This window comes from Lactuca serriola, chromosome 1 (assembly GCF_051521515.1).
Source record: "Lactuca serriola cultivar US96UC23 chromosome 1, Lser_US96UC23_V15, whole genome shotgun sequence".
Classification (NCBI taxonomy): Eukaryota; Viridiplantae; Streptophyta; class Magnoliopsida; order Asterales; family Asteraceae; genus Lactuca; species Lactuca serriola.
In genome coordinates, this window is record NC_136408.1 from 47,206,775 (window position 1) to 47,224,378 (window position 17,604).

The 17,604-nt window shown below is 38.6% G+C and overlaps 2 protein-coding genes across 2 annotated transcripts; both read right to left on the reverse strand.

Annotated features, from left to right (window-relative positions):
• Window positions 1-299: 299 nt before the first annotated feature.
• On the reverse strand, window positions 300-926 carry LOC145054483 (uncharacterized). The gene is made up of 2 exons (XM_079002693.1): window positions 674-926; window positions 300-580 (listed from the first exon to the last, which is right to left on the reverse strand). Exons 1-2 carry the CDS (start codon window positions 924-926, stop codon window positions 300-302), a joined length of 534 nt encoding a protein of 177 aa, XP_078858819.1.
• A 1,178-nt stretch (window positions 927-2,104) lies between these two features.
• Window positions 2,105-3,241, reverse strand: LOC145054491 (E3 ubiquitin-protein ligase RSL1-like). Its single transcript, XM_079002704.1, has 3 exons — window positions 2,436-3,241; window positions 2,307-2,362; window positions 2,105-2,172 (listed from the first exon to the last, which is right to left on the reverse strand). Exons 1-3 carry the CDS (start codon window positions 3,239-3,241, stop codon window positions 2,105-2,107), a joined length of 930 nt encoding a protein of 309 aa, XP_078858830.1.
• Window positions 3,242-17,604: the final 14,363 nt, after the last annotated feature.

The following is a 17,604-nucleotide window of genomic DNA, read 5'->3' on the forward strand; positions in this document are numbered from 1 at the left end:
TGTAAGGTCTATTTTATATTGTTGATGCTTTTGGTCTGTATCGGAACATGACATCCCTAGATTTTGTTATTTAATGAAAATACATTTCTTTAAAGAAATGCTTTGATAAATTGTTATCATATTTTGTTTTGGGAACAAATTCTGCAACGATTTTCTTTAAAAGATTACTCTGATTTTAAAAACAAAGCAAAAACAAATCGGTCTTTTCTGGCTGTGAAATTGGGGATGTCACATGCATTATGATACATGTATACATGATATCTCGTAAAGTGTTCAAGTGATATGGTCATGTCGCACGTTCAACTATGTGCCATTTTGTTTTTAGAACTCCAAAGTACATTCCACGTCCTTACGTGTTGCTTCTTGTCTTCTCTTGGAAATTTGTCTCTTGGTTCTATCGGGTGTTGAAACGCCTTCACAAACATGGAATATGGTGGATATATTCCATCCATGAGGTAATGCCCAAACTTATATTCATTTCCATTCACTATGAAAGGAGCATCTAATGCCTTTCCTGTTAAAAGATCCTGCAATATTAGTGACTGATCAAGAATGTTTGCGTCGCTGTTAGAACGTGCAACTATGAAAAAAAACATGTCAAATCCATAAATTTTGTGAAGCAACAACCTCTAATACCAACGAAGAAGCTCCAATATGACCACTTCTTATTGACCTTTCCACACCACATGACAATTTCTCCATATCCACTTTGTGTAATCAATGCTTCCAAGCATACCCGGAAAACCATGTCGTTCATCATGCGCCGCATATAGTTGTTGCATGTCATTCAATGAAGGTTTGCGCAAGTATTTGTCACCGAAGGTTTCGATAACACCTCTTGCCAATCTATACAAACTTTCTCGTGCAGTTCGTTTCGACATTCTCATATAGTCATCAATGGAATCTAGCGACTCCCTAATAGCCATTAGCTTGATTGTAACAACATATTTTTGCAACCCTGTAATACCTCGTTTACCTCTCGCATCATACTTTATTTGAAAAAATTCATACCCAAACGTATATTTAATTTGTAAAAAATGTGTACTTATGTTATCTAAAACACAATTATCTAAAAAGTATATTTATGTTATCTAAAAAACAATTATAAAAAAAATGTGTTTACGAATACCTATTTTCCAATGCATTGGCTATCCGTTGAAACACATTTTTCTTTGCAAACGAAACATTTTTTTGAAATCGTTAGGTTGATAGACACAATTATCCGTAAAACAATCGTGTACTAGACATCTATGCTCTTCTTCACGATCTCTGTTTGACGTCGCACGCTTTGTCTGTAGTGGAGCTGACTCACGTGGTAGCATGTCTATAGAATATCGGTACATCATACACACGTATATACCATCGTCGTCGTTATCATTGTTGTATGGATGAAACAGATCAAAATAATCCATTTTATTTTGTAAATAGAAAAATAGAAAAGATAAGGCAATTGAAAGAAATGTGTAATTGAGAGAAATTGATGAATTTTGTAGGTAAAATTGAGATAAATTGTGTATTAGTGGTAGATATATATGGCTTTTTTTTTGTGACCGTTTTTAAACGGTCTAAAATTTGACCGTTTGAGAAAATTGGAGTCGTTGCCTCCCATTACCACAAACACAACCAATGCCGTCACTCCAAATAAGGGGCAATGTTTCTGACGTTATGACGTCATTTTTCAGTTGCCATGTTGGAATAATGCACACTTGCATTGCCGGTAACACGAAAAAATTGATTTATTACTAGTTTGTCACCACTATAAGTTAATTTTATTCAAACATTAGTTTATAGCGGTGTGGAACCGATAATAAAAATTGCTAAAAATTATAAAGGCATAAAAAAAATGCCGCTAAAAATCTCCTGCGGTGGCACAAAAGCAAAATACCACTAATCTATCCGACAATTTTAGATGGCGATATTGAATGGATTACATATATGGCCTCTTCAATTCTCCTAAGTTCTTTGCTCTTCCTAACATGATTCTATTTAAAAATTCTGATTTTGAATAATAGAATAGTGTTTCTAAACTAAGCTACCACAACAATTGCTCCATCCAAAGAATGATCTTCTCATGTCTATACAACAATTTTAGAGCCACCACACATCACGTATACGTATAAAAAGAGAAAGCATAAACAATCAAATAAAGATTTTCTTCAATCTCAATGTTCACTTCAAACACAAATAGAAATTTTAAATTAAAATAAAATAAAGTGCAAAACGAACGCACTGCATTAAATACGGTTTGAAATTGAAAGAAATAAAAAACTCTCCTTGATTCTAAGCTGACAAATCAGGTAAAACACAGGCATGGCTTCCATTGTGCTCCTTTCCACATCCATAGCAAAAATGATACCCACATCTGTGCATATTAAGATGAGTTAGTTCGTTAATTCTTATGCAAAACCACAACAAAAAAAATCCATGAAAGTTACCTGCAAGAAATGTGCTGACAACCCTCGTTCTTTTCGACATAAAAGTTACAGCTTGGGCACCTTCTCCATTTTTTGTTCTTGGCAAGCTCCATTAACATTAAATCTTCTGGATTTCTTTCATATTCCTTTAAGCTCTTATACTCACTGCAATCCATCCCGGAATGCCATGCCACCTTACACTGCGCACAGAACAATCTGTTGCAGTTTGGGCATTCCGACGATGTCACAGCTTCTCCGCCATCATCCACCAACATGGCCGAACAATCTTTGAACGGGCAGTAGAATTTCTGAGACCCCAGGATCAACGTCTCGCACAAAGCGTCTTCCCATCTCTCAAGCACTTCTTTTGGGACAATGGATCGACAAATTTCGGGTCCTATTAGCCCTTTGCATTTCGGTTCTGGACACTTCACCAAAACAATATTCTCTTTGATTTTCGCAGATACGTGTCCACGTATGCAATCTGAACAGAACAGATGACCGCAGACTGTTGCGTTTGTAAACATTTCAGATGAACTTTTGGAGTCCATGCAAATACCGCAGAAGCTCTCTGATGATTGCGCTGCTTCAGATGGTAGAAGTGTCTGCTTCCTGATCTTCAGTGCAGGTCGAGGTGTAGAAGTGGAAGGGAATGATGATGATGATGGACTTGTTAGAGATGCTGAAGATACAAGAGCCTCTTGAAGTTGAAGTTCCTCGGCGTATTTCTCATCGGAAATGGGAAAGATTTCATCGTTGTCGTGGAGAGCTGAGAAGTAGAAATCATCTACAGTGTGGTAAATATCTGAATTTGAACTGCTAGCCATATTCTTAAGACTGATGAGCCTCTGTATGTGCTGTATAACTTATATTAACATCATATTAAATGCAAATTACACGCGTAATAATACCAATCGACGTTATGGAACATGAAGGGTTTGCTGTTTGGGGATATTGTTATACTAGAAGGTTTCCAAGCTTATAAAAAATTCCAAGATTTCACATTATGCAATCAGCTCTATGAATTTTGATATTTCAACTTTGAAAGCATTTAACATTCTGATTTCGCTATTCAACGTGGATTTTTTTTTTTTAATATAGGTTGATTTTAGAAATATTTTATAAAAATGGGTAGATTATACATTTTCATGAGTTTTCTTGGATGACCCAAAAAAAAAAAAAAAAAAAAGAAAAACACCTATTTCAAAGCCACCCAGAAACCAATCGGAAATCAAATCCAAGTCAATGGCAAACTAAATACATATCTATTCGATTTCCAGATCTACGAATGGTTTAATGTTGTGTGTTTAGTACTCTTAGAGAAAGCAAAAGGATAGAGACAGAGAGGAGCGTGTGTTAGAGGTTGTGTGTTTAGGTAGATTGCTACACATAATGAATCCAAAATCAGAACCATTGCTACACATTCTTCATCAAGGTTTCCCAGAACGAAGACAAGCCAATTGTCACGTCGCACAGGGCCCCGAGAAAAATAGGGTCTCGGATTTTAGCCATTTTCTATTTAATATTTATATAAATAATATGTTATCCGATATTCTTAACAAAAAAACATTTGGTTTAGTTGGAAGGAGGCGCTTATTATCTTCTCTTTTTCCGAAACAGCCACGGTTCGATTCTTCTTTTGGAATATAGAAAGCCTTTTTTACATTATCCCTTTAAATGATAAATGCTAACACCGATTATAGTTCTAGCCTGTTCTGTCTTTACAAAATATCACATATGATAACGTATTTGTTTGTTATAATTTTGGAAGTTTACATGCAATTTTTCATGATATTGTTGGAAAAGAATTATGAAATGACAAAATGATTTTATATTTTATTATATTTAGTTCTTATAAAAACTATTTTTATGAACATAGTTATCTATGCATATTTTATAATAAAACGGTTAAATTGGTTATAAAGTATTTCTATTAACATTGTTATTTTAACGATTATTTTAAACCGAAACATCTACCAAGTAGCTAGAATTAAAACATTTTCAAACATTTTTTAGTGGGTCTTACATCAATTGGAGGACCAACATTCTTACTTCTAGTCTTAAACCGGTTAAAAGCCAAAAATGTGCCCACATTCACTATGACTTCTTTTCTTTTCATGGAGTTGTTAAAAATATGGTCATTCATGTATTTCAAAATATCACAAAACCATGATCATGAGGACCACCAAAATCATTTTTTTTTTGGGTTTAGATTGCTCCTTTTAAAAAAATTAATGATTCTTTGATTTAATGTTTTGTTTATAACTATTGTGGCCAACCATAGGAAGTGTTGGGTGTGCGTTAATCCATCGGAGTCGAGTGGCTTCTATCACGGTTACAATTATTGTCGTTGATTACTTGTAAACGAATAATTTTTTTTATCGTAATCACTAATATAACTAGTGATATTCTATTAGGTTTTGAATCTTATCGTAATATTAATAAATTTTGCTTATATATACAAAAATATATTTAGGACCCATTTTCAATATTCACACAAGGCCTTCAAAATCATTGGACCGGCCCTGCCAATTGTTCATGTAAAAAATGAAATCAAGATCAAAATCATAAATGGCGGTGGTAGATTTCACAAAAAGAGAGAAGAGATGAGGAGAAAAATAAGGGACAACAATCCATTTCTGTTCCATTTCCAGATCTGCAAATGGCGTTTGAGGGTGAATGTGTAGTTGCGGTGGCGATGCAGGGTGGTTCTGAGGTGCAGTGGTTGTTGGATTGTGACATTTGCGGCGGTGGCGATTGATGGTGTTACATCGGTGGTGGTTTGGTGGTGGTGTTTGTTTAGAGTTCTTACACGGAGCAAAATGGTAGAGAGAGAAGGGAGGAGGTTGAAGATTATTAAGACTCGTTCTTGCTGAGGTGGAGCAGAAGCATCAACACCACCCCTTCTTGTTGTATCTAGTTGTGTTGCTTCTGTTGTGGCCATGACTAGATGCAACGTGGTTTTCTATTGGTTGCCCAAATTCTCTCTCTATCTCTCTCCTCTTAACATGGTGTTATAACACCATGAACACCACCCCTCTTCTTGTTGCTTCTTGTCATAACACCATTTCAAGTTGCTCATACCATATGCTCTAATCTGTGTCACCGTCTGTTAATGAATCGTTGTGTTGGGAAATGCTTGGTGTCGTTGGATGTTGAAGATGACTAAGTTACTCAAATCCAAGAACATCAATTATAATTATAATTATAAAATTTTATTACATTTATTATCGTATATACCATGTCATCAATAGCAAAGTTTTTTAAAAAAATATTTAGAAGAAATGTCATTATTCCACCTCGTCCTTTTTAACATGTTAATAGAGATTTTATGCCTTTAGGATACCAAAAAATAACATTAGAGACTCTTTAAACCAAAAACGAAAACTTCATTGGACAAACATTAACTTATTTATGAATTACTTTTAGCAAATTATACCATTAAAGAAAAATCATATCAACACATTCAAAACAGTATCTAATTGACTTGTTCTCCTCGCGATGCATTATTCATACTCTTCTAGAAATTTGTCGTTAACAACCCTATCATCTATTTTCATCATATAAAAAACAACACCAACGTTTTCCAATTTTTTTAATTACTACCAAGCTTCAAAATCGATTGCTTTTATTTATTTTATGTACCTTACGAGTTTTTTTTTTTTTTTTTTTTTTTTTTTTTTTTTTGTGGTTTATGCCAATAGCCCAACAAAATGTTTTAAGGCTCGAGTTTTTGTATTTTTTTTCATGTCCTTATTTTTCGATGTTTGGAAGACAAAAACAATGGTATCCTAAAGACCATTTCCATTCCTATAGATTTTCCATTATGTGAATTATTCCTTGATGTTTGTTGCATTAACACATAATTGTCTGTCTTGTCTTGAACAACAAAATGTATACAAAAATCAACACTAGTTGTACATAATCTCCTCATCAATGATGGCGTAAGAAACCGATAATATATTATTGTTGACATCGATTTGTAAAAACAATAAGAATTTTACCCTTATATGAATCCCTCAAATGACAAACATTGATGAATGATTTCACAACTATAGTAGGATTTGAAGCTTTCAAAGTTGTAGTATACTAGGAAACTCTATAAAGTTACTCTCCCAAGTTCCATAAGTATTATCTATTTCTTTTCTCCGACCATGTCATGCTTTCCAATAAGAAACATCCACACTGATACTGTTTTTAATATTTTCTTATATATATTTCACTGAATAAGCAATGTCGTTTTGAATTAAGTGTATGATGTAGGAGGCAATAGTTACATAGTTTAAATTTATGTTATTATTGTCTATACAAGATCCAAAGCAATTGTATGCATCCGCCCAACGAGTAATCCTCCAAACATAGTTTAAATTTATGTTATTATTGTCTAAATTTATGTTATTATGTTATTATTGTCTATTTAACAAGTGGCAGTAAGAAGGCTAAGGAGAAGGATTGATCAGCAAGACGACAAGGGAGTTCCACAAAGACGTAACACCCGAAGCTCTTCGGTTGAAGACTTTATTTTATTTTATTTTGAACGATTGTTTGTCATTTAATTGATATTTGAAAATTGGGGTGTTACAAGTTGGTATCAAAGCCTGGTTTAAGCAGATTAGGTGTTTGCATAAACACTGCTTAAGACGGAAAGAACGAGAGGTAATCAAACGACTAAATTAGACCACATATCGCTTGTAGGTATCATGTCTTCAAAGAGATCTGGAAGGTATGCTAGGGTCACCTAGGAGGAAGAACACATCCCAATTGGAGCTTATGTCAGAGCATTAGAGATGTACTAGAAGATCCACAGATCCCAAATGCTAGTCGCGGACAGGGCCAAGGAAGAGGTAGGGGTAGAAGAAGAGGTCGATGAGCTATTACAGCACCGATACCAGCACAATCGGCCAATGGCAGCTCCGGATCCCACCACGGTCGAGGTCGAGGTCGCGAAAGGGGTCGTGCGGCAAACACGATCACTAGAGAAGACTTGGCTAATGAGATTGCTCGAGCAATTCGAGCGACCTTGCCCGATGTAGTTGCTCAGGCACGAGAAGCTATAATGGGTGAGTATGAAAGTAATTTGGGTGAGGTGAAGAAGGCTATGAGTACACTACACCAAATGTGAATCAGGAACCAAGTATTGCACAACCCTCAAGGCATTATGTCAACCACGATTGGCGAGGTTGTAGTTATAAGACATTCATGAGTTGCAATCCACCGGTGTTTAACAGAGAAATTGACCCCGTGTTGTCATCAACATGGATCATGGAGATTAAGGGAACGTTTGATACTAGCAAGTGTGCGGAAGAAGACAAGATGGTTTATGCTGCGACAATGCTAAAAAGGGAGACAATACATTGGTGGGGCATGGTGAAGGAAGTTAGGGGGCGTGAGGTGGCCAAGAATATGTCATGGGATGAGTTTCTAATAATCTTTAAAGAAAAGTTTTGCCCGTGAACAGCGGTTAAACAGTTAGAGAAAGTGTTGAGTTGAAAAACTCTATGATCGTTTAGATTTATAAACAGATTAATCACAATAATAAGAACAGAAAGATCAAACAGTGGAATGAATCAAAATATGTTGAATGATTCAATAGATTCATGCCTCAGCAGAGCTCGACTAAGAACTTTCGATGTAGAGGCTGTTTTAGGGTTACAATCGATAAAAGTATTAACCGTGAATTATCGACTCCAAATCTTACGTACTATGATGCATGCAAGCATCTATAAATACTAAACCCTAGAAAATTAAATCACGGATGGACAGGCCCAATCCGGATACAAAATTAGACTAAAGAATGAGCCCAAGACGCAACACCTAATAGACCCAACAATCTCCCCCTTTGTGTCAATCGGAGCGAGACTCTACTTCGGCTTGTTGGGTCCAGCTGCAGGAACTTTCTTTGTGGTTTCAAACAAACGAGGAATGAGGGAAATGATGGTTTGTCTGAAACGAATGTACCACTGGATCATATCATCGAAATATTTCTTGTCATCATCAGAGTTCTGCTTGCATCGATTGATGATCCCCAGAACATGTTCCAGGCATGCAGTGGTATAAAGATGCTTATCTGCCAAGGCGAACATGCATTTTTGGCATTCATTCCTTGTGAACATGACTGAGTTCCGCTTTGGGTCGATCCTCCCCATCTGCATCATATTTAAATCACTTGCAGAACCAACAGGAGAGATGGTGGGTTTTTTCTTGAAAATACTTGTGATCTCCTGATCCATCTTGCAAACTAACATCCTTTTGAAGTGATCTATGATTGGCCCATATTCAGCTTCTTTGGTGAGGAGGATGTTATGCAGAATGATCCAATCATGTGGATTTAGGTTAGGAAGATCAGCAAGTGAAATTGCATGTTCGGTCTTAGCTGACCCCCTCAACACTTTGAACCAGACATTTGTAAAGTTACCCTCCCAAAAAGGTTTGAGGACACGAACATTTATGATCTTCTGCGCACTCCATGTCTGATACTGAGGCTGAGCAGAACTCAAATAGAACTCAACAAGTTCCCAATCGACCTTCGGGTGAGGATGAGGGACATCATCAACATGGGAGAAAGTATGAAATATGAAGGCCTTTCGGGTCAAGGGCATGTCAAACTGAGAGTCAACAGAATTGACCCTGTCCAAGGAAATCACCGGTTCGAGCCATAGGATGTTGGGAGTATCAATAGCTTCTTTGATAAGCTTCTCGAGAGTCCACGGAGGGAATAGAGTTTTTCGACTCTTAAGGAGATCATGAGTCTCCTTCATTTTTCTTTCATTTGCCTCTCCCTCTCTGGCAACACGAGCACTCATATCTGAATCCTTTTCCCTGACTTGTTTCTTCAAGAGATCAGCAATGGTCTCTTTGTCATCATCACCATCACTGTCTTCAAGAATCTTTTTCCCTTTATCTTTAGCACCCAAACATGAAGATTGACCTGTTGTTGGAGATTCGGTTGCTTTAGATGAAGCAGATGCAGAAGTAGAAGATCATAAACCTCCTTCATTTTTCTTTCATTCGCCTCTGCCTCTCTGGCAACATGAACACTCATATCTGAATCCTTTTCCCTGGCTTGTTTCTTCAAGAGATCAACAATGGTCTCTTTGTCATCATCACCATCACTGTCTTCAAGAATCTTTTTCCCTTTATCTTTAGCACCCGAACCTGAAGCTTGACCTGTTGTTGGAGGTTCGGTTGCTTTAGATGAAGCAAATGCAGAAGTAGGAGGCGGTTGAGATTGATTTTCACCCTTTGAGACCCCTTCTCCCCCTTGTTTTGGATGGGCCACGAACTCAGGAAGCCCTTCAATTTTGCAGAGTAGGTCAAGGGCGGGAGCAAGCTTCTCTGCTAGAGTTCGCCTCACTGAGTAATTCAGGATTGGATCGTATGCTTCAATAATGTTAAAAAGGGCGGCGTGGACATCCGAAACACACGTGGAAATGACCGCTCGCTCAGATCGGAGAGACGCAACTTCCTTTTCTGATTGGGAAAGCTGAAGACTCCTGACCTTAAGAGTAGTGGTTTTGCGAGCAAGCGCATCCATGACAGAGTTCTCTGAAGCAAGGTCTTCTTGAAGCTTTGTCAAACGTTCCTCAATAGTTGCCTAGAAAGTTTTGTTGTCAGCTTCAAGAGACTGACGAAGACTGGCAAAGGATTGCAGTTCTGATGTGAATGAAGTGGCCAGCTTCTTGACAACGGAATCAACCGTCGCTGCATTGGATTCAGCGCCCCCTGTAAAGACTGCAAAAGACTGTCAGCATCAAGAAATAGTTTTTCGACTTTTTCGGTCGCTGCAGCACAGGCCTTTGTAGATGCGTCGATAGTAGCAGTGGAAGAGATGATTGAGGCTTCATGTGCCTTGGTGAAAGAATCAACTAGCCCCTGAATAGTAGCCTCTGAGATATTGGACTGAGAAGAAGAGGAGGAAGCGATGAGACTATCGATTTTCTCATGAAGTTCCTTGAGATGCTTTTTAGTGACAGGAGCATCATCATCATCATCGCTTTGAACCTGATAGGGACTGTAGTAGACAGAGTCGAAGGTCATTTCTTCCCCTCCAAGAAAAGTCTCGTCATCTGCTGAGTGATTGGGAGATGAAGGCGAAGGAGGAGGTTCGGTTGTGGTAGTAACCCCTATGATTACGCATGAGAGAGAAAAACGCTTCCGTTTTGCACGCCTTTCCATCAGATACCCTTTTTGAATTCTTGAAACCTTTAGTCTCCCAGCTGAGTCATCAACTTATCCTTTTAAAATGAGCTGTCTTCATAGAGAAACCACGTAGATAAACCATAACAACGTTAAAAATCAGAGCTATAAAAATAACTTGTAGTGAACCAAACCAGAATTTTGGAAAATCAAAAAGATTTTCGTGCATAGAGTGTCAAAGATAAAGAAATAAAGCAACGTATATGTGGGAAATTGTGATGTCAATATTGACACGAAACAGTGGATCCCGGGCATGAATCTCTTCCTTCAAAGTCAAGAGAGACTTTAAAGTGTTTGTGTGGTTTCCCGTTGAATTACGATCAATCACTTGTTAAGAAGTGTTGAACGGCATCTTTTAATGAGGCTGATAAGGGTGGCTTTCGCTTCAGTTCAGAGTTCCTGATCTTGATATAAGATAGAAACCGAATGAAGTACTTGTGAGACCAATGTGGTCTGTTGAACAAGTAGGTTTGGATAATATTTAAGTGACATGTTGGAAATACTCAGTGTGGAATCTCAAGAAAATTTAAAACTGGATTCTAAGGGAAGAAATGTTATGGTATGTAACAATTTCATAAGAATCACACAAATAGAAAATTAGAGATTTCATGGTACAACCACTTGGGTGGATTCGTTAATTCATAAGTGAAAGCTAGAGCAAATTTAATTGTTTATCGTCAATGCATAATAGGTATTGAATTGTGGGTTTCACTTAGCACGTAGTGACACGAAGCTAAGATCACAAACACATAGATTGTGTAACCATAAACCTCAGTGGTAATTTCTGAGAGTCTCAAGGGTTACATGTATGAAGCGAATATGATGAAGAAAAATGTTTGAGATGGTGTAAGAAAACCAAAGTACCTCTGCTATAAATATAGTGACTAAGCAGAAAACTCTTAACTCATCTGAGAAAAGAGTAAGGTAGCTCATGATTAGAATAAATGTAGCAGCCTAATTGGGAAGACAAGGTTTGTATATACCAAGTCAGTAAGGCTTTATTCAGAATCAGTTGAGGCTCTGGACAACATGCAACAACATGCTTCTAGGGACACTTAACAAGTAAAAGGTGTGAGAGTGATACCTTTTTGAGATAAGCGAAAACAAGTGCAATGGGACCGAACCCGAAATAGACCGAGCGTTCGGTTCATTTCAGTTCCCATGTGAACCGAGCCCGAAATAGACCAAGCGTTCGGTTCATTTCGCTTCCAACTTTTAATTTTGAGAAGATATTTTTGGTACTGACTCCGATTCCATCATACCTAGACCTTGTAGGATTTTATTAAAACTTGCTTCAGGAAGGGCTTTGGTAAAGATGTCGGCCAGTTGATGATTTGTTCGAACAAAGTGAATTTCTATGTTTCCTTCTTCCACATGATCCTTAATAAAATGATACCTCAGTGCTATATGCTTCGTCTTGGAATGTTGCACTGGGTTATGACAGATCCTAATTGCACTTTCTGAGTCGCAATATCGAGGGATCTTTTTCATATTGAGTCCATAGTCCCGGAGTTGGCTTTGGATCCAAATCACTTGAGATGTGCATGAGGCGGCTACAATGTACTCTGCTTCGGCTGCAGACAAAGAAACACACGTTTGTTTCTTAGATTGTCAGCTCACCAACTTCCCGTCGAGGAATTGACAGCCTCCTGTAGTGCTTTTTCGGTCTAGACCACATCCTCCTAGGTCTGCATCTGAGTAGGCTTGAACAAAGAAACCTGAGTTTGAGGGATACCAGAGACCGAGAGAGGTCGTTCGCTTCAGATACCAGAATATGTTCTTTATTGCCAGCATGTGTGGTTCACGAGGGTTTGCTTGAAACCTGGCATAATAGCATACAGAAAACATTATATCGGGCCTGCTAGTTGTGAGGTACATCATGGAACCAATCATTTGGCGATAAAAACGTTATGTCGACTGCCGGTTTTCCAAAGATGGTGTGAGCTTGGTACCGAACGCCATAGGGACTTTGACCTTTGAGTCTCCCATCATGCCGAACTTGGCAAGAAGAGTCTTGGTATATGCTTCCTGGTTGATAAAGATGCCTTCGGGTCCCTGTCTAATATTTAAACCAAGGAAAAAGTTAATCGGACCCATTGAGCTCATTTCAAATTTAGTCTCCATCAACTTTCTAAATTCAGCTGTTAGGCTGGGATTCGTTGAGCCAAAGATGATATCATCGACATAGATTTGAACGATCATAAGGTGGTTACCTTCCTTTTTACGAAAGAAGGTTGGGTCAACCGAACCTTGTTTGAATTTAGACATCTTTAAAAACTTAGTTAATGTTTCATACCATGCCCTAGGTGCTTGTTTCATACAATAAACAGCTTTATCCAAGATGTAGCAGTTATCTGGATGCTTTTCATTCACAAAGCCAGGAGGTTGCTCCACGTACACAATTTCTTCAAGTTCCCCATTGAGAAAGGCGCACTTTACATCCATCCGGTAGACCTCAAAGTTCTTGTGTGCAACATAGGCGAGAAATATTCGAACAAATTCCAGCCTTGCCACCGGAGCGAATGTCTCTTCGTAATCGATTCCTTCTTCCTGGCAGTAACCTTTTACCACTAGCCAAGCTTTATTTCGAATCACATTACCCTCCTTGTCCATTTTGTTTCTGAACACCCATTTGAGACTTATGACCGAGGCATCTTTTGGTGTTGGAATGAGTCTCCAGACCTTATTTCTTTCGAATTCATTGAGTTTGTCTTGCATTGCCTGAACCCAATCAGAATGATCGAGAGCAATATTGACGGTCTTCGGCTCAATTTTGGAGATGAAAGAGTTGAACATGCAAAATTCTACTTTGGAGAATAAAGCAGTTTGCTTCGCCTTTAGTTGTGATCGTGTTAGAACTTTTTCTGATGCATCACCCACTATTTGAGATACAGGATGATCTCTGGTCCATTTGGTGAGAGGAGGATAATTTGGGTCATAGGACGGATCCAGTTCAACATTTACCATTTCTTCTAATTCTGATTGAACATCATCGTCATAGAGCATATCAGAATTCTCCCCCTCGACAGATGATGAATCATTTGGATTTGACCCAAAAATTCTTTCTTCAACTGGGCTTTCGGGCTGATCCGGACTTTCCGTTGTCACTGGACTTTCGGGTGCTACAGGACTTTCGGGTGCAGCGGGGCTTTCGGGTTCATCAAAAATTGGATTCTCCCCCTGAATATGTGAGTCTTGTTGATTTCAAGAAGATAGATTCTCCCCCTCGACCGAAGTGCCGCTTTGGGGAGGTTCTTTTCGAACCGGTTCTTCTGCTCCCATTCGTTTGGCTGCATCTTCGACGGTCTTCTTAAGGTGATCAATCTTGTTGTCTGCTGCCGTGGCCTCAGAGTGAGCTGCTTTCTCAGGTTCATCAAATAGATCCATGAACTGGTCAAAAAGATTGGCGATAGAGGCTGTGACTTGACCTGTTTGAGAGAAAATCTCTCCAATTGTTTCTGCAATAGACTTCAACATCTTGACGTAATTGTCATCGAACGTCACATAATAGGTTTCTTCAATTCTTTTAGAACGCTTATTCAAAACCCTGTATGCCTTTGAAGTAAGAGAATATCCCAGAAAGATACCTTCATCAGCTTTGACATCAAACTTGTTGCGATGTTCTTTGGAGTTGAAGATGAAGCACCTGGAACCGAACACGTGAAAGAACTTGACATTCAGCTTCCTGTTGTTAATTATCTCATAAGGAGTGAGAGAGAAACGCTTGTTGAGATAAGACCTGTTCTGAGTAAAACACGCTGCAGCAATGACATTATCCCAGAAATATAAAGGAAGGGAAGCAAAACTTAGCATTGTTCGGGCCGCCTCACATAGAGATCGGTTTCGCCTTTCGACAATTCCGTTCTGTTGAGGTGTATAAGGGGCTGAGAAGTTGTGACTGGTGCCTTTCTCCGCTAAGAAGTCTTCGAATCCTTTGTTCTTGAATTCCAGTCCGTTGTCGCTCCTAATGTTTCGAACGGCTTTTCTTAGTTGCACTTCGACCTTCTTGATAAAGACCTTCAGTTTGGGAGTCTCCTCAGATTTGTGCTTCAAAAAGAATACCCAAGTAAATCATGAGAAGTCATCAACAATAACAAGAATTTACTTGTTACCGCCAACGCTCTCGATTGATGATGGACCACATAAGTCGATGTGAAGCAACTCAAGTGGTTCAACAACTTTGGTGTTTATGATCGTTGGGTGACTTTGACGACTTTGTTTCCCCATTTCACATGCAGCACATAAGTGTTCACGATCGAACTTGAGCAATGGAAGTCCCCGAACATGACCACCGGTGACTAGCTTGTTGATGTCTTTGAAGTTGAGATGTGAGAGCCTTCGGTGCCACAACCAACTTTCGTCTGAATGAGCTTTGGACAAAAGACATATTGCTGGATTCCCTTTGATTGGTTTGAGATTCAGAGGGAACATCTCACCTTTTCGTTCAGACTTGAGAATGACTTTGTTGGATTTCTTCTCTATTATCTCTGAACCTTCGTCATCGAATGAGACTTTGAGACCTATTCCTTCCACCAGTTGAGACACACTGATGAGGTTATGCTGCAACCCCTCTACATACGCCACCTTCCTGATTGTAAAATCTCCATTGGTTATCATCCCATAACCCTTTATCGTTCCATAAGAGTTGTTATCAAACTTGACATTGCCACCGTTTTGAAGTGATCGAAACTCCCTTAGCTCTTCCTTCCTTCCTGTCATGTGACGTGAGCAGCCACTGTCTATGTACCATTCGTCGTCAAACTGCTCGTCACTAATAACCTGCAAAAGTTAAGCATATTTAGGAACCCAAAGTTTCTTGGGTCCACGTGAGCCTTTTACAGAAACAGGAATAGTAAGAGATACATCAACTAGATATGTTTGTTTTATTAAGGTTGTTTCATCTTTTCTCTTAATGGTAAATACTTTGATTATATTGGTGTTAGATGCAGGTATTTTGGATTCAGGTTCGGGCATTTGGACTTTAGCCTGCTTTTGGTCTTCATTTGCTGAGGAAATCTTCCTTTTTTCCTTTCAAATCCTTCGATGATTGCGAATTTGGTGTATAACGAGAATTAAGCTTAGAAGAAGAATGAGAACGAGAAGAATTAAAAGAGAAGAAATTAGAATGAGAATCTTTCCTGACTTGAGGTTCGAAATGACCCTTTCGGTTGAGATCATTTGAGTGACCGAACCTGGACCTTCGGTTGCTGTTTGATGATGGACCGAAACTGTTTTTCTGGTTGTTGGTAGTAGCTGGATCGAAGCTGGGTCTGCTACTATAAAAGCTTGAAGGGCTAAAATCAGATCTTTGTTGGTTGTTATTTGATGGACCAAAACCAGCCTTTCGGTTGTTGTTGCTTTCGGGACCGAACCTATCTTTTCGATTTTGTTCTTCCTGTGGCCCGAAAGTCTTCCTATGGTTCTTTTGGATTGATGGATCGAAGCTCCTTTTACTCTTGTTTTCTTCTCCTTTTGGCTTGGAGTTTCTGTCAAAGTGAGTATAGTGAGGATTTTGGGAACGCCAAAACTGCTTTCGCTCTGAGAGATTTTTCTTGTATCTCAAGTTTCTCTGCTGCTTTTGATTTTTCACCTGTTTCGGTTGTCTGTGAATATTTGCCTTATGTTTCTGCTTCTTAGCAATAGGTTCACTCTTCATGAAAGAGGTTTTGTTAGTTGAGGTGACATCTTCCACTGGAATCTCTTTTGTGCCGCTGGAACTTGGAACGTCAAAGTTGGTAGGTTTATTCAATGGTTCTGCCACGTATCTCCCTTTGGCTTTCCATGATGTTCGCTCCGACATACCAACTGTTTCATCTGCATTGTCTATCGGTGCAGACCAGAAAAACTCATCACAGCCATCCGCATTATCTTCATTCACTATGGCAATGAGTTCGGATGTCTGATGTTCGGTTACTCCTGTGACCTTATAAACCTGATTAGGAGTGGTTCGAACCTTTTGGTACACAACGGCCTTTTCTTTAAGGATTGGGGACTTATGTTTGGATAAACGAGCAAATTCCACAGAATTTTCAGAAATCAAGTTTTTGTGGTTTTCAGTTTCGCTTCTAATGAACTCGGAACAATCAACCTCATCCTCTACAGAAATTTCACTCATGTCATCGTCCTCATTAAGTTCAGATGCATTTTCAACATCGATTTTATTTTCTGAACTTAATTTGGTACTCAATGAGTCAAATTTTTGTATAGTTTCGGCTCTGAGTTTCAACTTATCATTTTCATCCAAAAGATTCTTAAGCATGTCCTTATGGTCTTTGGACTTTATAAAAGATTCTATTTTTTCCAGACCATACATATAGGTGGGATTAACATCATCAGAAGATACAACACTTTCGCAGTTGTATGCTTCGGCATCGATTTCATCCTCCTTTAACTCAAGGAAGGGCAGAATCATGCGATGTATCTTCTGGCCTATTTCACAGTTTAAATGCAGCTGAGTAATGTTAGTATAAAGTCTTTTTGCAATTAAACAAAAAACATTCCTCTGTTTTAATAATTTAAGATTGTCTCTTTGCAAATAAATGTTCTCATCCCTAGACTTAACCAGCTCCAACTCCTTCCGCTCTATCCATATCCTTCGCTCCTCACTCTTGGATGACACCCTGCTTATTTGGTCAGTTAGATTATAATTCGTGACACGCGTTTGAGTTAAACAACTATCTAGATTTGAAATTCTTGAATTCAAGTTATTTAATTCCTTTTCATATGAAGTTTGTGGAATTTTAAACGAAATAAAAATAGATTGTACCTTCTTGATTAGTTCATTTAGCTCACTGATCTCCACACTGAGAGGCTTCGCTGTAAAGCATACATCCTCTTGCTCTTTAGCCTCTTCATTTCCACCATCAGTGTTGTATCCTCTCATCTGGGATACATCCGTCACCATCAGACATCTTCCACCAGCATCACCCTTCTTCGCCACATATGCCTTTCCATGAGAAGGCTTTCTCACTTCATCATCTTCTGAGTCGGTTGA

Coding starts and splice junctions, on each gene's coding strand:
- LOC145054483 (XM_079002693.1), bottom strand. CDS start 926: ATGGCTATTAGGGAGTCGCTAGATTCCATTGATGACTATATGAGAATG. Junction 581..673: donor TTGTCATGTGGTGTGGAAAG/GTCAATAAGAAG, acceptor TTTTTTTCATAG/TTGCACGTTCTAACAGCGAC.
- LOC145054491 (XM_079002704.1), bottom strand. CDS start 3,241: ATGGCTAGCAGTTCAAATTCAGATATTTACCACACTGTAGATGATTTC. Junction 2,363..2,435: donor TGTCAGCACATTTCTTGCAG/GTAACTTTCATG, acceptor TAATATGCACAG/ATGTGGGTATCATTTTTGCT. Junction 2,173..2,306: donor GCACAATGGAAGCCATGCCT/GTGTTTTACCTG, acceptor TTGTGTTTGAAG/TGAACATTGAGATTGAAGAA.